Source organism: Tamandua tetradactyla, chromosome 3, assembly GCF_023851605.1.
Source record: "Tamandua tetradactyla isolate mTamTet1 chromosome 3, mTamTet1.pri, whole genome shotgun sequence".
Lineage (NCBI taxonomy): Eukaryota > Metazoa > Chordata > Mammalia > Pilosa > Myrmecophagidae > Tamandua > Tamandua tetradactyla.
In genome coordinates this window covers 120,467,532-120,488,416 of record NC_135329.1, presented here as the reverse complement: position 1 = coordinate 120,488,416, position 20,885 = coordinate 120,467,532, and the positions used below count along the sequence as shown (strand labels likewise).

The window sequence follows — 20,885 nt, the reverse complement described above, 5'->3', positions numbered from 1 at the left end:
CACCGCCTATATACCTGATCCAAAAATTTTTGAAATCCAACCACTTAAACCTTCCCCACTTTAAGATCTACTTCCTGTGTTTTTAACTTGCTCTTTTAACGTGGGTGGGAAATATTTTCCTTTGCAGATGTTCGTGAGGCTTCTGCAAATCAATTCCCATTACAATTATTTTAGAGAAGTTGTAGGAAAGACCAACATGCCCAAATATTCGGTTTCCCACCTCCTCCCGGGCTTGCACAGTTTCCATCCATCAGTAAAGTGTCCTTGCCGTCTGCAAATTATCCCAGAGCCATGGTCTGGAAACGGATCCCGTGTGGCCACCCTAGAGGGCGCACTGTTTACACTTTCCGCAAGTAACGCGACAGCGCTGGCTCCCAGGCTCCATAAAAGGGGAGGAGGCGGATCAGTTTCCTTCTCTCATTGAGAAAGAAGAGGATTGGAAGACCGAGCGTATAAAGCCGTGCAGAGAGCGTGAAACAAAGCAGTCGGATCGGAATTGGACTTGGAAGGCGAGGTGTGGAGTCAGGCATAAAACTTGTTGGAGGGGAGTAACGCGCCTGCCCCTCTCGCTCTCCTCGCCTGCGCTTCAGGGTTCCCACCAGCCTTGCGATTTATTTTTATATCTGCTTTTTTTATATACAGAGAAATATATATTTTGTTTCCTCTTAAGAGAAAATTCCTGTTTCAAGAGAAAATAAGGCAAGATCAATGAAGGAGAGAAGAGCCAGCCAAAAATTATCTAGTAAATCTATCATGGATCCTAATCAGAATGTGAAATGCAAAATAGTAGTGGTGGGAGACAGTCAGTGTGGGAAAACCGCGCTGCTACATGTTTTCGCCAAGGACTGCTTCCCCGAGGTGAGTGTGGCGGGCCAGGGCTCGGGGGTGGGGGGTGGGGGGGTTCGGTCCGCAGGATTCCCAGTCTTGAGGTGAGCTTCCTTTTGCTTCACCCGTTTTTGTTTTTCTTTTTTGTTGTTGTTGTTGCCGTTGTTTTGATAAAATTAATCTGTCTCGCCCCTCAGGACTTTCCACCTGGGTAGTTTGCTGGGAAAAAAGGGAAAGTGGGCTGGAAGCGTTTAGGGGTTGGGAAGATGCATTCGGGGGGGTAGGTTCTGAAACTTGTTTTCATGTGTGCAGAACCCGGGGTTGGGAGATTTGGGTCAGCAAGTCTCCGAGAATCGGGTGGGGCGCAACGAGGCGTCAGGTGGGGGTTCCGGAAAGGGTCCGCGTGTTCAAGTGTGCGATCTTACGGGTGCGGGGTTTGTGCGTATTTTAATAATTGGAAAGTGGGGAGGTGATTTTCGTAGGGTGTCGTGCATTTTAAGATAACCTTTTTGCCCTCTTTCCCTTGTCCATTTTTGTTGTTCAGAATTACGTTCCTACAGTGTTTGAGAATTATACGGCCAGTTTTGAAATCGACACACAAAGAATAGAGTTGAGCCTATGGGACACTTCGGGTAAGAGAGTCCTCGGACCGCTTGGCATTTGGGGCGGGCTTCAGGAGCTCGGAGGTCCGTGGCGGGCCTTGGGACCACCCTGCGTCTGGCGTACTTGCGGCGCCGACCCGCGCACTCCCAGCGCTTTACGCCCCTCGTTTAACTTTGCCCCCCGCATCGGGATTCCCGCGTTCCCTACTGAGTGAAAATTGTGTCTGTTCCCGACGGAGGGCGACAGTGGGGAGAGGAGGGCGCTGTGGGCCCGCAGAGTGACCCTGCACCGGTAGCCGGCTGACCGGAACCGGTCTGACCGCCGGACCCACAAGTCGCCAAGGTGGCCTGATGCTGGGGTGCATTCGCGACTCCGGAACCACTCGGTTCGCGCGGCGTCCCTCCTAACATCTAACATGCTGGTTGTCAGGGAGCTTACCTGGAGCCCAGCGGGGGTGAGTGGGAAGAGGGAGAAAATTCCCCAAGCCACGCGGTTACGTGCAGACTCAGCGCTCCGGGGAGAGTAATGTGAGCCCCGGCAGCGGGGGCGCCCGGGACGCTCACGACCCAGAACGCTTTGGCAGCGGAGGCGGGCTGTGGCCAGGCCTCCTCCACGCGCTGCCGGCCGCCCGCGCCGTCTCGGGGCGGATCTGTGGGTCCGAAGCTCCCCGGTGACCACAAGATCCCTTTCCCCCGTACCAACCGCCCCTCACCCCCCACTCTCCCTAGTTCCCGCCATTCTCTCCCGACCCCTTATTGCGGCACCTTCCGACCGTAAGTCCGCACTATTCGCCTTTGACCTTCCCGTCCAGTGGAATTATTGGCGCCGTGGTGGATTATTTCCAAGGGTCGTGGGGTTCAAGGCCGGTTATCGCCTTCCCGTAGGCCCACCCACCAACCTGGAGCGCGTTGGTAGAGGAGGCCAGGAACCCAGCGGACGGGAAGGCTTCCAGCGCGCGGCTAGTGAGGGGGGGGCGGGGTGGGTAAAGAGCGGCAGAGGCGGGGAGGCACCACCTGGAATCTCGGGCTGGGACTCAGGCACCCTCCGCCCCTGCCAGCGGTGCCTGGAAGCAAGGGAGAGCTGGTTTCCAAGCAGGATGTCGCCTCTGGAGGAGGAGGAGCCCTTTGGGAAGGCTGAGTGAAGCCCCCTGCGCTTAAGTTCTGGTCGCTTAGCAGGCAGTTGGGATGCTGCGAGTGAAACGAGCCAAATCTGGGGTGAAACTGGCGAGGAGGAGCACACAAGTGCCAGCACGCGGGTTTTACTGTCTGGCTGGGAGGCCTGGAGGTGAAGCCACGCTCTGCTAGGAGTGGAGGTGCTTCTGGGCGGTGCGAGCTTCCCACAACCCTCGGCTTCAAGTTCGGGAGCCCTCAGGGACCGCAGGGGATTAAAGAGCAAGAGGAAGGGACAGATTGAGGATGTCTGCAGAGACAGTCAAGGCACAAAGGCAAGCGAGAAGTCTCGCACGAGCGCCTCTCACGGTCGGTGCCAGATTCTCCGACTGCTGGAGTGAGAAGGGCAAATTTTGTTTCCCCCTGGAGAGTAAGTCTCTTCCTTGGTCCTCGCCAAGGGCAGCAGAACCAGGACGTCACCGTGTTTTATACTGGGGACTCCACATACAGACTCACAACTATAAAGAAGGTGGTGATAGATGGAATTATAGTTTGTTTGGTTTGCTTTTTTTTTTCAATTGTTCCTATTAACAAAATTATTACACAGCCTAGTACTTAAATGGCCTTAATTCCAGACAAATCATCGTATTTGTTATGCATACTGGGCAGGACATCTCGTTTGGTACCAATAATTAGCACCAGTACTTCCCCCTACAACCCTATTTAGGCCTAATGCATGATAAGAATTATTTAGGCGTGGGGGTGGGGCTGGTCCAATTGTTGATACAAAGCTGTAGTCTAAATCTTAGCTCTCGCTTACCAAGGGTGTTTGTATGCAAATCCCCGATCTTCCTAGGTATCCTTTTCATCACCTATAATAAGGGGACACTAAGCTAGATAATACTCAGAATCTGTTCCAGCTATACAATTTTTGGGTTACTGCATGAGACAAGGAAGTCTTTTTGTTTCCCAGGATGTTGGTTGGCTTCAGTTCTTACCAGTGGAGCTGCATACCAGGCAGGGTTTCAGAGCCTCCAGTACAAATCAGGTTCTAACAGACCCAGGCTTCCTGAAGGATTTAACATTCAGACTCATTTGAGTATGGAGGAGGAAAGGATAGGTTTAAAAGGAATACTGGGTTTTGCATCCTCCTACCTCAAGATTCAAGAGTCACATGACAACCAAGGGAAATTTCAGATTAGGTGCCCTAAGGGCTACAATGAGGCTTTGTTTTTGTTTGTTTCTGTTTTGTGAGGGTTGTTTTAGGAGAGGGAAAGGCATGTTGATTTCCAAACGCTAGAAAATAAAACAAATAAAATATGGGCAGTTTGTAGCTGTGGACTATCCTTTGCATGTGCAAATAAATATCACTTCAGATATTTTCAAATTTTGAATCAAAACTCTACAGGTTATGGTTTCTGCATAGGTAACATGATGTCTCATGCACAGTGGGCACCCAGTAAAATCTGTTGCATGAATAAATGCATAATCATATGCATAGTTTCCAAAGAGACGGGATTACATGGTATTTTTATTACTGCTGAATTACCTGTGCACAAAAATGGCAACTTTATAAACATTGCCTTTCATCAAATTAAAGATAATCACCTGAAATGAAGTCTGTAGTAAAATAATCACTTGTATTTTTATTTAATGAAACAAAAACCCATGCATGTTCAGTTCAAATATAAAGGTTTGGAAACTGTGCTTAAGAAAGTATCTCACTACAGAATTATCCAGAAATGAAACCTTAGTTGAAAATTAGAATTATACAAATGCAAAGGGAGACATAAAGGAATTATTTAGAATTCCATTATGTAGTTCATGAGGTGAAAAGTTACTTAATTAAACACAGCCACAAACACTGCTTAAATTCTAAGACTGTTTGCACCAAAAGTGTTTTGTTGTACATCTAACAGGAACCATTTGCGTCAGCCGCTGAGTATTTCAAGTATGTAACGTTTTTCCATTTCATCTCGAACTTTTCATGGCCAATTTCTGAACAGGATTATTTTCTGACAAATGTTTGACATTTCTTTGCCCACTTAGACATTTGTTTAGTTCAGGTTGTGAAAATGGTTGCATATGGTTATGTGCTTGATATATTGATTTTTCCCAACTGCCATCAATTTAACTCTGGAAAGACGATCCAAACCCCTCTTTAAAAGCCAAAATGTCAGTCCTAACTGCTGCCCCCTCATACACCCCCGCCAAAACTCTGTGAAAAGTTAGTGATTAAAATTGGGTGTGCCTAACTTCTCTTAAACAGAGAAAGAGATGGCGTCAACTCTTTGTCCCTTCTGTGCCATTCAAGTCAGCTTCAGCTCCTGGCTGAAGGGCCACCATTAGGTACAGAAGCAGTTCTTATCTGGCTTTGACATCGTCTCAGAAGGAGTCTGCTTTTCTCTCCAGCAGTTAAAAGATAATGCTAAGGCAAAACCCTGCCCATGTGGATGTGAGAAAGAACATCCCCAAGTGAAAGGGTGGGATATGTGGTGTCTCTGCCCCAAGAGAGAGGGAAGTAATTCATTTCCTACTTTTTTGAGGTATAGTAACTTAACAGTTCTCTTTTTTCCTCTGTCTCCCCACTTCCTGTCTTCTTGTTTCTGGACCTACTATGTGCAGGCCCTCTGGCAGTCCTTAGAGATGCAATGTTAAATAAAACTACTTCTGCCCCTAAAAGTAGTAGTCTGAGTGGGGCGGTGGCCCACAGAGTGGAAGAAGGTAGATCTCCTTATTTAGAGCAGCTCATTGCCAACCTTTAAGGGGCCCAATTTTGTCATATTTGTAGCTCAAGTTCCCTGTTCCACCTGGTTTCTGTTTAGTCTGTTCTCAGGCTTTCCTGGTTTATGGAGCTTATTCAGGTAGGAAAAGGCTTCCTTCTTCCCACCCATAGGTACTAATCAAAGCAACCACAGATGGTACTTTGCCAGCTGATTTCTTATGGCTGCTTAAAGTTCCTCCAGCCAAAAAAAAGAAAAAGTTATTTACTTTTATATACTTAAAAAAAAAAAAAAAAAGGCCCAGTGAATCGTATAAAAGAGGAAGATTTTTAAAGGTAGACTTTGGATATAAGCCCACGATGTCTTGGTTACACTGAGAAATTTTCCCTTTATAGCTGTTTTTTTAATAGTTGAAGAAATTCTCCTAATGGTTTTCAAATTCAGCCAAAAAGTTTCTGCTGAATAATGGCTAATGGGTTCAACATTTTGAAGTGATAAGTAAGGCCGATGTAGTTCTAACATCTTGTGCTTTAAAATCTACAGCGTTTGCCAAGCATAGAAGTAATTTGTAGCATGAAGCCAAATGCCTACTAATAATAGAAACTTAATCATGCAAGGATCACCATATCTTTTCCTAAGAGATTTGATTGCAGTGTAATTTCAGCACATGTGATTTAGGGAGTAATAATCATTCATTCCAGCTTTTAGCCAAAGCAAGTTAGTGCACATTTTATTTAAGGCATATTATTAGTTTTGAAATATTCAATTCAGCTGCTAAAATCCCCCCATAATAAGTACACTATTGCCTCATGAGCATTCTTTTGAATCTTGTCATGATACAAGCTTTTAAACCATGATTGCCAAAGTTAGCACTTCCTGTTTTAGTTTTTGAATTATTAATAGAGAAAGTTGTATTTCTTATTTTTTTTTTTTTTTTTACTTAAAAAGAGGAAAGAAAAATCTTAATTATCACATTGCCTTAGTCTGAGGACAAACTCATAAGCACAAGACTATCTATATTGTTATATTTGTAGCTTATACATCAAGTTGAAAGAAGGGTGTCTTTGCGACAAAGCCTTCTAATGAAATATTTCGTTAAAAGGATGGAGATGTTTCAGCAGTGTTGGAGATTAATATATAACCACTCAAGAAAGCAGCTTCAAGACATACCACTGGTACCTTTTTTGTGATTGAACATAGAAATTTACACGTTTGAGCAAGACATACGAAATTATTATAAAATTGGTAAGCACTTTTTAGGGCATTCTGTGTGTATGCGCCAAGTTAGGTGCTATGGTAGCGAACAGGGAAGGTACAAAGCTGAACAAGAATTGCTCTTGTGGGCGGGCCACAGTGGCTCAGCAGGCAGGAATGCTTGCCTGCGATGTCAGAGGACCCAGGTTTGATTCCCGGTGCCTGCCCATGTAAAAAAATAAATAAATAAAAATAGCTCCTGTCCTCAAGGTACTCACAGTCTAGGTAGGGTGACAAAACAAACAAAGTAGAGAAAAATAGATAGCAATAAAATTTAAAATATGAAGACTTTCCCAAGGTAACATAATAAATCAAATGAGGAGCCTAGATAAGTGTCAGGAGGTTAGAAGGGAGGAGATGCCTATGGACTGGAATTTGAACAGGGTAAGTTCTTTGCTGGAAACCTTCTGAGAGTACCGTGGGTCAGATAAAGGATACAGAAACATTTCCTCATCTAATTCTATAGTACTTGATTATAGGAGGTGAGCCCTGGAGTTCTAAAGCAGTATTCACTAGCAGCAACACAAACACCAAATAAAAACTGAAGGCCATGAAGGCCAGCCCAGGCCTCCTGACTTGTGACTCAGGGCCCATCACACAATAAATACCTTTACTTATCTCTAGGAACCCACTTAAAAAGTCTTTAACACCCCTCCACTTAGAAGCATGTTTAAATTAAATAGCTATAAGGGAAAGCAATATTCTGAATGTTGAAGAGTTCTAACTTAGCCAAAAAAACGTGGGTGCTTGTGAATATCAAGGGCAAGACTGCAGAAGGCCAGATATTTCATAAGGTAATAATGATCTGTAGGAGCTTAAGCGTTTCAAGACCAGGTTTAACTCTAACTCAAATTTTCACACTGAAACCCTGTAAGAAGTCAGTTAAAACTAGACAGCTCCAAGTTTTGCCTTGGATGTGGTTCCTTAGAAGTAATGCATCAAACTGCATTTGGAGATTTGTTCACCATCCAACAATTTCCCACTAAACTTTGATTTTAAAAAAGGTATGAATTACCTTTCTAAGTCTATGTCTGTCTCTAGATGCTTTTTTTTTTTTTTTAATTTTAACTCCATTTAAGTGCTCCGTCTTTGCAATCTGGATTCTTGCTAAATTGCATATTTCAGGGAGGTATCCAGATTGATAATTCTGGTGCCACCTGAAATAGCCAGATGTTTCCTCATTAATCCAGTTCTTTTAAATATAGATAGGACACCAAGGACTAATAGTTTTTTCATTAGCAGCTCTTTTGCCTGTTGGGTTAGGCCAAATGAATTAGTTGCATCTCAGTCATTTTCTGATGTCCTTTAAATGTCTTCTTAGTTTCTGTATATTGAGTAACCAGAGTTCATCTTGGCAAAGCAGAAATTTTACTGACATCGAATGTAAGGTGCCTCAGAAGTTTAACCAGGTGCTATGCACATTGGTTTTGAAAAATGAGCTCAATGACACGGTATCTGGAAAGGGAAATTTACTCATGGAAACGACTCTGACTCTTGAGTATTTCTTGAAACATAAAAACTTCAAAATGTTATTAAAAGATGATGTGATTTTTTTAAAATTATACATATCTACTCATCCTTAAAACTCTGGCTTACCATGGTTCCCCTATAAGTGAAATATTTCTATTGTATTTTTTAGGCATCCTAATAAGATTAGAAATTTAAAGCTAAATAGCTTTAGTTAAAGCTCAAAAATAGTAATCTATCTCTGTATCTTTTATCCAACTATGTATCTGTAGTGCCCCAGAAATAGAAAATATTAAATATTCCATCTTTATAACAGCACATAAATGCCCACACATTTTCATAATATCTGTTCATAATTCCTATTAATCTGAATTTTATAGAAGAAGCAAGCAAAATATCCTTCCCCAGAAGGTTTTCATTACATAGTTGTGGGCGCCGTGTTTGTATTGCAGACTGCTTGGGAAAAACAGTTCTTATGCTGAGCCAGATACAAATGTTCTGTTTAGACTTGATTCACATTCTTGAGATTGTTGCTAATTTGAAGCTTTCACTCCGATTAGCGATGGCATGAGGAAGTGGTATCTTGTGATAATAAGGCAGGTCATACAGTTTCCCATGTTGGCTGCTGTTCGGTACAGATGTTCTTTTTGTGGTCACTAAAAATACCAGAACTAACTATATATTTTCTCTGCCCAAAACATTCCCAGTTTTTTGTTCTCAGCAAGAATTTCTTAGGGAGGAAAGGGAAGTTTTTCAATTTAGAGTTCAAGTGAGAGAAGTTGTATTTATGAAATAGTCAGCTAGAAGAATATTCACTGCTCAGATTCCTATAAAGCCTCACACTGTGTGAACTGGTTTTACAAGTGATTCCATAAAACCTCCCTTTTGGGCAAGAATCTTGTTACATATACATTTAATTATGTACATATATGGTGTGTTCTATTTTTGCGAAGGGATGACTTAAGCAGACAGGTATGTGTCTGAAGAATTAGTTTCTGGGTGAGGCACTTTGTGACTATTCTTGGGTTGGAAATTTCACTCTCACCCAACTTAATGATCTTGAAGACAAAGATGGGTAGCCCTGAAATTTCAAAGGCCTTTTTAGAATTCTGTTGGTATATATCACGTTTGAAGAACTCAGAGAACCTCAAATGCACACTTATTCAAACCCACCCCCAAAGTCCAACTTTATATTTTCTTAGCATGCATTTTACACGTGGTAAACTTTTTTACAGTAACCTGAATTTTTCCCTTTTAAGGTATGATAGATTAATGAGAAGGCCTTTGAAACAGTGCTGTGTCTGAATTTTCACATAGCATGAAAGGATGACACCTGCTGCATCCAAGGATTTCCATTTGCAGGAAACCTATTCCATACACTGAGAAAGGTCTTTATCATGACATGGGAAGCTCAGTATGTAGACTTCCTGAACTTGAACTGTAGTGCACCCTTATGTATTCCAGTCTATGCTGAAAGTATGGTATATGCATCAGGACATGTTTATGTACTGCAGTTAAAAGTTAAGTACGTTCACACATAGTGAAAGTATTCAGCTCTCTTGTCATGCGTTTAGTTCTAGAGTCACGCTGGAAGCTTTTCAAATGCATCCTTAAAACCATCTACAGAAGTGAACTTTGGGGATGTTCAGTTTAACACATGGTATTTTAAGACTTTTCTGGAAGGATGTAGGAGTTAGAGGCAGGTAATGGTTCCTGTTTTATGGGCTTACTTTCCATTCCTTACTTCAGGGACACTTCTGCCTCTCCATCTTGATTCTCACTGCACAGGAGCATTCCTGGAATTCCTCCTCCTTTTTTTCTTGGCCTGTAAGCTTCCCCTCCCCCAACCCCCCAACCTGGGCCTGTGATTACATATCATGCTCTCTCCCCACTTTCCTTCTCTTGTTTCCTTTGTGCAGTAGCTTGGGCTTTATAGGAAAGAACAGACAAGAATTCAAACTGCTCAAACACAGAGTAAACACTGTAAAGTTACACAGAACTCTCTTTTTTTTTTTTGAAGGGCCTGCTTAGCTGATGAGTTGTTAGATTTCTCCCAGTAGAAGAGTTCTTTTAATTCTATAGGGTATGGTTTCTTTTTTTAACTATGAAAAGCTGAAGATATAGATTTTTTTTTCTACCTGAAAATAAGTTTTAACCTTACCGATCAAACATATCTAATGAATAAAAGTAGTCTTCTTCTTTTTAATGTCCAATTACTCTGGGAGTTAGTGGTTAGACAGATTATGCCTATAACTAATAACTGCAGGGATGTTTATGCTTATGAATGCCTTGAATACTCTCTATCTAAAAGCAGCATTCTTCATTAGTAAAAAACAACAGAACCAGATCAAAATATCATTCCTGATGAGGCTTTAAGCTCCTAAAAACTACCTCTATACTTCAGTAAGCAAGGTGGTTTGTTTCTCATGAACTTTTGCACTGTATTTGCATTTTCATTATTAAAAAAAAAGAAAAGAAACAGAAGCAGAAACAGATTTCCAGAAGAAGTCTGTTAAACTTGTGAAATCCATTTCTTTTCAAATGAGGCCAAAGCCTAACTTTTGCAGATAGCTGTATATACCCACTCAGCATTATCCGCTGGCTGGCTTGATCCTGGTTAGCAGTCTCTACCCGGTGACAGAGGGCTGAAGGCAAAGCCAGATCCCCTTTGTGGCATAAGGTGGATGGGGGAGGGGGAACACCTAGGGGAGTTATTCTCAGCAGCCACGTGGAGACCTAATCGTCCATAGACAATTCTGGATTTTTCTGATAGTCCCAATTTTAAATACTCTATTTTAGCACCTTTGTCCTACTCCAACTGCCTTTCCTCATTTTGGGGTTTGAAAAAATAGCCTGTCTCCATTGTTACAAAGCAGTAAGTACTCTCATTTATTAGTAAAAGGGCATATCCTGAAGGAATTAAGCTCCCCTCGCTGGAGTACTCTGAATCTGAGGTCTAATTAAAACCTAGAAGTATCTTCTGTGAGATAGTCATCTTTCTTAATGTTGAGTGATTTCCAACAAAGGGAATCTTTGAAGCCTGAAGTTTCTGACAATCCTAATTGTCTAGGACTCTGACTTTATGGGTTTGGGGTCCCCTTCTCTTCAGTCCATGAAACACAAAGGAGACCCTCCTGAATGCGCGTCAGACATTGAGATTTCCACTCCATGATTTGGAATCTTCTCACTGCGTGTTTGGAAAGATTACCAAATGTTTACAACAGGAACTGTACAAGTTAGACTTTGGACTTAGAGAAAGGAAAGGGTGCAGTTGAGGAAGTCTGAACTTCACAAAACTAATTAAAAAAAATCACTATATCCATATATCGTGTTAAGACTTTTCATCTCTGATTCATCTCAAACAACTTAAAATTAGTGAACTATTTGTTAATTATTCTCTTAATCTCTTATTTCTTTGAGTTGTTGGAAAGGCAGCCGTGGCTTCCTCTTCTCAGAGACAGCCTCTTTCCAGATATGCCTAACTATTTAAAACTACTCTTTTTTTTTAAGCTTTTAGAATATATCTTTCAGCTATTAGTCTCTGCTCCATGAGGGCCCTGATTCCAGGTGTGAGAACTGCTTCAGTTCATGAGAAATTCTGGCCTTTAGAACGTCTTTACTTGTTCACACTTTTCTTCCTTATTTCCAGAGCATTCCCTTATTCCTTGCTTAGCAGACACAACTGCCTTGAAGAAGTTGTCACTCTCCATCCTGAATGCAGAGAGTGAAAAAGCTACAGTGTGGCCTGGGGTTCCACAATGAATGATAGGGACCCAGAATAGACTGAAAAGTACATCAGGCTCCAGCAACAGTAACTTCTAGATCACAAGAGCAGGTTCCTGAGAAACTTTGTTGTGTTAGAAATGTAAAAGGTCTATTCTCTCCTCCTGGCTTTGACTATCAAGGTTTTGATTTATCGGAGGACAACATATCCTGTTTTTCTGGTGGGAAAGAAAAGTGATTTCAAAACAAAAGAGTTTTCAAAAAGACTTTGGTTTTAGATTTCTTTCTCTATGCAGGAATTAAATACCTGCCTGTGTGTGTCTCTGTGTGTGTGTGTGTGTGACACACATCTCTGTGTGTGGGATTCCTAATGGCATAGAAGACGTTTCCTAAGAAATGAGAGGGTTCTGTGGTTAAAATACTTGGCTGGTAATTTGAACCTTTAGGGGACCCTGGATTTACCTTGGACCAGGAGTCTTGGGTCGTGCCTCAGTGTCACTGTCTAAGATGCAACCGTGTACAAAAGTGACATTATGCAATATGACTTTTATTACATTCTTTGGTTGTAACAGGAAGATACCCTATAAAGGGCATGGGGATAAGTAAGCTAGCTCAAAGGTCATGGCTTATCCAAACTTTGTAACTTTGAGACAGTGCAACGCTGATGTGGTTTTCTGTGGTTCTCTTCACATAGCTGAACCTGCCCTTTCCTCCTTCCCCTATTCACTCCCCCTCTGCTTCAGAGTGGTCTTAAATTTGGTCTCTTTTCCCCAGGAAGTAGCTAAGTTTATGGTGCTTGCACAAGCTCAGTTTTTAACAATAATGAGAAGGACCCAACAATAATAACTAGAGTTAAAATTTTGGGGCCCCTTCCTAGATGCCAGGCACTGTCTGAGTTTATTTAATCCCAGGTAGATACTATTGTCATATTCATTTCATAAATGAAGAAACCGAGGCACAGTGCTGTAAAGCTTCCCTGTCTGTTCAGTAGTGGAGGTGGATTTGTACTCTTACATCTGGCTCCGGGTGCTTCTCCCTCCACCAGGTGCCTTGTGGCTAGCGGCACAGATTTCAGTTGAAGACCTTGGCTCCTCGTCCCACACACCCCTCCTTGAATTCAGGTCAGATACGTGGGCACATTCATCCATCTTCGGGTAGAATGGAATATGTTCCTAACCCAGCTTTTGTTTTGTTTGCAGAAGTGGGGGTGGGGCCGCCATGTGACATTCAAGGGATTTAGCTTGAAAGGGCAAAGCTAATATATGACAAAGGAGGTTGGCATCTGAAGACTTGTGTATCTTTGTTTCCCCTCAGGTTCTCCTTACTATGACAACGTCAGGCCCCTTTCTTACCCAGATTCTGATGCCGTGCTGATTTGTTTTGACATCAGTAGACCGGAGACTCTGGACAGTGTCCTAAAAAAGGCAAGTACCAGGGAATGATGGCACAACTCAGTGCTGGATGATGGATCAAATAAAAGCCTGGAGAAAACACTAGTCAGCATTTTTTATTTTGTAATTAAAACACTGAAAAGAATACTCATACCACAACAGGGTTTTCACACATGTGTGACACTAGTTGTCATGATGAATCTGCCTAAAATTTCATTTCACCAAGCCCCCATATTTGTCCTTTAGGGGAAATAGTATAGCAAAAAACAGTTACATGTGACCACCATCATTCATGTCTTCCTCAGTTCTTCCCTTCCTTCCTTTTTCTTCCTCTGAAAGATTTTGCCTTGGTTTACAGATTTAAACTATGCATAAATGGAAGTAATATAGGAGGACTAGGGGTGTGTTGGCAGACATCAGACAAGGTGAAATATGATAAGGTCTAGGCCAGGTACACTGGTAATCAACATGCTATAATTATAAAACACATACCTGGGTCTGGATAGAGGACCTGAGAAAGTGCTGGAAGGCTCCAGGCTGAGGGTAAGAGCCGGGCCCCTGTTGCAGGTGGGGTTGCTCCGGGAAAGGGAAGGGCCATTCACTTGCTCCTCCAGCCTTAGAGAAGTCACGTGTGAGGTCATGGTAACCATGACTGTTTTCTCAGCTTGGCCTGAGTGCTATGGAGTTTCAGAATCTGAATGTCCCCTGGAGCACCCTCATCTCTGGGCACCGAGACTTGGAGGATGTGGTTGAGAGCAGGACAGTGCGAGCCGAGTGGAAACTCCTGTGGCCAAGCAGGACAGTAGGACTCGGAGGATGAGAGAGATCCATGCCATTGGCCTCTTCGGTTTCCTCCCATCTGGCTTTAAGTTTTAGTGGAATTTGTTTATATTTTGTGTGTTTTCATTTGTTTATATTTCTCCATTGGATGTGACTGCCTGACTCCATGGATCGTGATGAAATTAGGGTTTGAAGGTGAATCACTCCTCTGTCTCTATGTTTAATGTTTAACAAACATTGCAGACTTAACTCGTTCAATGAAATGGATTTCTGAACAGATCAAAGAATCTTTTCTACTTCTTTTCAATTTTGAGTGATGTTACAGATCTGTAAGACAAATAATGCTAATGTTCGTCAGATTCAGGCAGAAATGTACCTTTCTTGTCTTTACTGCTCGTAAACAATTGCTAGACATGCAGAGGAGGCCAGAATCATCACACAGCTGAAGAGCAACATGACAGCATGTCTAGTTCTTCTCTGTAGATAAAAGAGAGTGCTTATTTACTGGAGTTTTTAACTTGATGCAGTATCCAGTTATGCATAATTTATGACAGAAAGCCTTGCTCATGTTTTATTTTGCTTTGTCTTCTAAGACCAAATGAATAGTGACTTTGGCCTTAAAGATATTAATGAGTGTGTTTTACATTCTTGTGAAGTTTAAGGCTATGATAACCCCAACTGTAGTTGGTCTTGATTAATTTAATCCTTTAAGTCCTTGAATATCAAAGAGGTTAGAATGGCTTAAAGCAGGAAAGATTTCTTATTCTTTCTCTCAGTTCTAACTCCAGGGCTACCGAACACATGGTAGCTGCTTATAAGTGCTTCTGGAATGAAGGAAGGGTGGAAGGTTGAAACAGTGGACAAATTAGGCTCTTATGGAAAGTATTTGACTTTCTTCAGTCCACTGGTGTACTTCGGACTAGAGTTCATTGCCCTGAAGCAAATCTTTATATATGGAGTGGTCTCAAGTGGTCTTTTAAATTTGTCCTACAGGATGTTTCTCTGATCTAATATTATAGTTAAATGCATGGCTTCATCACCCCCAGTATTCTGTGAATTCCTTACCGGAAGACACAGCTATGTTGTAATCATTTTTGTGACCACCATGTTTTGTGAGTGTTCCATACCTATTTGTGAATGTGGGTGGGAACAGTGGGGCACTGCATCCCTGTCTCAGCCTCATTAATCACTCCCCACCAAGGGCCAGAGCTCTGCTATCAACACACTGAACCCCAACTCTGGAGTACCCAGTTCCACTGGTGATACCACACTTGAGGATAGGGAGCCATAAAAAGTTTTGCTCTTTTTGAGTACAGTTGGAACTTCCTGCCCAGGCATTTCTGGAGAGTTTAAGAATTCTTCTTAGATCACTAAACAACTACCCAAAATGAACTTTTTACACAAACTCAGAGGCTCATTGAGCTATGGGACCAATGCCTTCCTGAGAACCCAAGAGATGGTCATATGCAAATGTCAGTCTGCTGATTCAGCCACTGGAAAAGAAATTCCTTGAAGTCAGGACATTGTTTTATTAACTCTTTTCTCCTGTACCTAAATAGAGCCCCAGCACATGGTGGCTGCTGTTTGTTGGTAGGATCAGGGAATGCATACTTGTGCTTGCATCGACTCTGCCTCATTCCCAGCCTTGTACACTGGGAAGTACTGGCTCCACATAGCTGAGGATGTAGTCACTTGTTAGGATATATAATTATTCTTCATGCACTTTTATCTTGTAGAGATACCTCAGTAATTAAGAAATTTTTGGCGCTACCTCTGACAACAGCAAACAAGTCTCCTACAGTTGGACAGATAGTGAGTCACAGAGACGGAGAATAGATACACATAAGCATTCCCTAATGGATCCACTTGAAAATGAAGTAAACTTGACATCTACTTAGAACATAAATGCAAGTTTGCTTCTTCATCTGAAATGGAAATCCCTTTTTTGGGTCCCAATATCTGCCAATAGTGAAATTGTTTTCTATTATGTGGATACTCATGCTTTTAACATTTTCATCTTTTTCTTTTATTCAACAGTGGAAGGGTGAAATTCAGGAATTTTGTCCCAACACAAAAATGCTCTTGGTCGGCTGCAAGTCAGATCTTCGGACAGATGTTAGTACTCTAGTAGAGCTCTCAAATCACAGGCAGACACCAGTGTCCTATGACCAGGTATGCATGTTGTCAGGGTGCAAATGCAGATCCTTTATAGAGGGAGAGAATTGGAACATCATTCATAACAAAATACAATCAAAACCAGCTGCTTTTCTAAGGACTCAACCAAATAGTCCAATTCCAGATTTAAGACCCTTTCCAAAGAGCAGAATGAGCATGGTGTACCCAAATTGTGACCACTTGTAAACACAAATTTGAGGGTGATGAGGAGTCTATGCCTGTGCCTTTACAGCAAGCATTTGAGTATCTCCACAGCAGTCTTGAGCTCAGATTAATCTGCAAAGTGAGCCCTAAGTGGGGCATAATTTCATTATGATGATAATTTTGACACTGGGCCCTTTCAAAAAACTTTCCCAAATTTTTTGATGGTTTACTATATGAGGATTCATATGTGTGTATACATAAATAAGGCAAATGTGTAAACATAGAAAATGTGAAATTCTCTGGCATTCAATAATATAATCGGGTAATAGTTCATTACTAAGTACATAACAGTTAATCAAATGCTACCCTTGTATATCTCTGCAACTCCCACCAAAGTTTAAAGTTAAAAGAATGTGTTCAAAATCAGTAATATTCTTAAAGATAGAGAATCTTATTTTATAGTCAGCAGCACAATGAAATAATGAAAAAGGCTGCTGCCAGTAGAGCACTCTTAAAACAGTCTTTTAGAGAGTCATCATTTCTGTAGGCATTTTCCCATGTAGTTGGTAGGAGAAGAACTGATTTCAGAAGTTCATTCTGAAAACTCATTTCTCCTGTTGAAATAGCTAAAACGTTATTAAATATTCATCATTTCTTTGTCTTACATGAACAAAAACTTGGCTATTTAAATAAGTCATTTTGATGCACCCATACGTACTTTTGTATATGTTGGTTGTATTGTCCACATTTAGAAATTACTTATTTTGTTTTCCGTAAAAGTACAACTATCCTAGTAATAGTATTAGTCCTTTCTTCAATTTATTTTGGTCATAAGACACAATCACATAAATTTTTAAATTAATCCTAAACTCCATTCCTAACCCACCCGTGCTGTTTGACAACCTATGTGACTAGCCTTGAGTGCCATTTATGCTCAAGAAAAGAGGAATTGTGAGCCATGGGAGCTGCTGGAATGGGTGTTAGGACCCATGTGGCCCCTGCCAGAGCCATGTGAAAATGCAACATTTCCATTCATGACCTTCAGCTGAGTCAACCAATCCCAACAGTAAGGGTCTCTGGGTAATTCTGATTCTCTGTTTTGCTGTGACCTGGAAGACCTGAGTATCCAATTACTCTTGGTAACAGTTGACTGAAGAGAATCACGTCCTTAACTCCTCTCCTGTCTCTTGGAATCAGCTCACTCTTTAGTATTTGATGATCAGTGCCCTTGTTTATCAATGACCCGATGACGCTAGACCAACCTTTAGCACCTATGAGGGGCTCAAGAATTACCTATTGAGTGATGATAATTGAGCATCTGAGTTTAGACCTGGGTCTTGACTGCAAGTTTTTATGAAGTAATAAATAAAGTAACTGAGATTTTAAAAATTCTCCAGCAATACTCAGAAAATGTAGTTACTACATTAGAAAATATTTTGCAGGACATTATTGTTTTGTGCTATTAGACATTTTATAACTTTTCCCAAAGACTTACCGCTGATTAAAATCCCTCCTTTTGCTTCTCAGGGTGCAAATATGGCCAAACAGATTGGAGCAGCTACTTATATTGAATGCTCAGCTTTACAGTCAGAAAATAGCGTCAGAGACATTTTTCACGTTGCCACCTTGGCCTGTGTGAACAAGACAAATAAAAACGTTAAGCGGAACAAATCGCAGAGGGCCACAAAGCGGATTTCACACATGCCTAGCAGACCAGAACTCTCGGCAGTTGCTACGGACTTACGAAAGGACAAAGCGAAGAGCTGTACTGTGATGTGAACCTTCCGTTATATTCCATGAGGACAAGGGAGTCTAGTGTAAAAAACAACAATGCAAAAACAAAGAGGTGAAGTCTGAACAAAGTGCCCAGTCAAAGTCACGTGTACTGGAGGCTTAGGAGGCATTTGAAAAGCTACTCATCGTTTTGGAGTCCTGTCCTTAGGTTCGGCATGTAGACCAAGTGGTGGGAAGTGAATACATTGAAGAGTTTTGAAATGTGACTTGAAAAAGATGCCAAAAAAAAGTGAGATTTGAATGGGCTTAGAAGTAGATGAGAAGAAATGCGAGTACCTCCGAGAAGAAAAGTCACACCCTGAATGGTGCTTGCGTTTTTGTTTTCTTTATTACAATCTATTCATGGATCTCTACTTTGATTTAATTTTTAAATGTTTTAATCTCCTTTACAGAAAGTATAGATTAATATACCGTCCTCATTGGGGAACTGGCACTGTGACCTTAGCGTTTAGTTTTCTCGAGGATGTGATCTAATTTTCTCCTAGCTCATCATTAAGATGGAAATTGTATCAGGACCCATGGGGTGTCCAGAGGAGAAACTTTGAGGCTTTGAAATCTGGCTTTCCTGAAAATAGCCGAGCAAGATGGTTCTAAAGAAAGGCTTTTGCAGTCTTGCAAGATACACAGACCAGCGCCATAAAGATCGAATAGATCAAATAGAAAAATAAAACGTCAGTTTTTGTTCAGTCTGATGGTTCTATTCATCATTGTGATTGTCATTAAAAAGTGGTAAATTGCTCAATGTAATATTTTTGTGCACTGTTTAGAAAAGAGGATGTGTGATTATTTTATTTTGCCATTGTTGATAAAAATGCAAAGTCCGATAAAAGGTGTCTTGGTTTGACATCCTAGGAATGATCCATGGTGGGGGAGGGGGGAAGTGTAGGTACTATGTTCACCATAGGAGAGAGAATGAAGGAGTAGTAGCAGAAAGCACAGTTTGTGAGTAAAGCTGTCTGGATTTAAGTCTCCAAAAGAACAGAGCAAAAGACCTATCATGTATTTTCTTGGGGGTGAAGCTCCAAAATTGGCAGCATCTGATGGTGTGTGCTGGTTTATTTCACTTTTTTGTAAATGAACATTGATAAGAGAAGGAAGGACCTGCTTACCCAAGCTTTAGAGAGTCCCTAGAGGAAGATTATATAATGTCAATCCTGACACGATACCGGGACGTTTCTAGAGAGTGATTGCTAAACCTCACTTAACCAGCTTCAGCCAAGACCGTGTTCAGTACTTGATTGCTATGGTTAAATAATCAGCATTTAAAATCGTTTACAGATATTTTTTGACCAGTTCCCTTTAGAGCTTCTTTCAGAGAAGAAATCAGACCTGACCTGTTTATTATTGGCGCTTGTTGAAAACAAGCTTTCTTTCCAATGATAGTGCTTCATTTTTGAAGTGTTAAAAGCTGTGCTCCCATTAAATTGTGGCAGGAGAGGAGGTTAAGGTAATTACAACCCAGTTCTGTGTCTTACAAGCACTTTGTTTTGTCTCTGCAAGAAAATACCATTCCAGTCATTTCCCATCAAATACAGACATTTTACCAACATCATATGCTTTGATTGATGCAGAATTATGCTTTGGGCAGTATTACAAAATAGCTGGCGAGTGCTTTCTGTATTTAAGTATTGTAAAAAGAAAATAAGTTATAACTGCTATAAAACAGAACTTTGGTTGCATTTTTTTAAATGTTGACGTCACTTTGTATGTTTGTTTGGTTAATGTTTCTGCAGTATTTATTAAAACATACTTTTCTTTTCTCCAAATAAAAAAGTAACCATGTCTCTGTCTAAATGTGATCTGTCTTTTATTATCTACTTCCTGATTGAGCTGTTTGGTTTTGTTCTTTAATAGAGATGATTAGAGAATCTGACCTAACATTTCCTGAACTAGTAGACTGGAAATTTTTGTTTCTTGGCACTAATAGTTGTTTCCTGGGAAAGATAAATCTCCATGTATAAAAGGTTTTCATGATGATTTCAAAGCACAAGAAGAAAATGGGGGCTAAATTAGATTAAGTGTTTTGATCATATACATAAAGAGCCATGATAGCGTCTAAGATTAAGCTGTAGAAAAGATGGTAAGTCTTTCATACTGAAGCACAGTGTGCCTTAGTCTCAGGTCACGACTTTAATTCTGATGTGACCTCAGTTTGCTGCACTTCTGACTGAGGTCCAAGTCTCGGTCCCTAACCTAGCCAACCGTTCTGCAACACTTTGCTCCTTCACAAGGGCCGATTGTGTAGATGGCCTGGGATCCCGCTACTGCGGTGATGAGAAGGGGAAAAGGAGCAAAACAAAAACAGCCTTGTGTATGGTAACAGCATCTTCGAATAGCACAGGCGACATAATCTATGGTTCCCAGTAGCCTGAAAGATTTAAAATAAGTATGGAAGGGTTTAAGTCCAAGAGAGGCCTAGGTTCGTCCAAAACAAGTTGATTCTCAGTCTTTAGCTAAAACTAACAAGGATGCCATATGGAACCTTAAAACTAGAATTCAACGATTTGCACAGCTAAGTCACTTCAAATACATCCTTGTGGGTTTTTTTTAATGGCTTTGGAAACCTTTTAGTTATAGTTGTTTGGAAATAATTCTCAGAAGAGCAAAGCAAAGGGAAAATCCAAGTCAGAAGACCTAGTGCAAGTGAACGAATTACGGAGCACTAACATTATGGGATAGCCTTGTAAAAACATTTTAAAAGCACAGAATTACCGAAAATGTTTGGAACGCATTCATGTCAGCAAGTAATAAAGGAAATAAAAAGTACTTTCCTAACCCTTGGCGTTGAGTAACATCTAAGCATAATATCTAACTCAGGCTTGCATGGAATATGTTTCTCAACAATGAATGGCACAGAAAAAAAAATCAGTTGAGTATATCTGCTGACCTTGGCAATA

General features: G+C 41.2%; 1 protein-coding gene across 1 annotated transcript; it reads left to right on the top strand.

Annotated features, from left to right (window-relative positions):
• The first annotated feature begins 415 nt into the window (after nucleotides 1-415).
• RND3 (Rho family GTPase 3) lies at nucleotides 416-19,796 on the top strand. The gene is made up of 5 exons (XM_077153792.1): nucleotides 416-858; nucleotides 1,370-1,457; nucleotides 13,019-13,128; nucleotides 15,913-16,047; nucleotides 17,722-19,796. The coding sequence occupies exons 1-5, from the start codon at nucleotides 709-711 to the stop codon at nucleotides 17,971-17,973; spliced, it is 735 nt and encodes a 244-aa protein (XP_077009907.1). The 5' UTR covers nucleotides 416-708; the 3' UTR covers nucleotides 17,974-19,796.
• The last annotated feature ends 1,089 nt before the right edge of the window (nucleotides 19,797-20,885 follow it).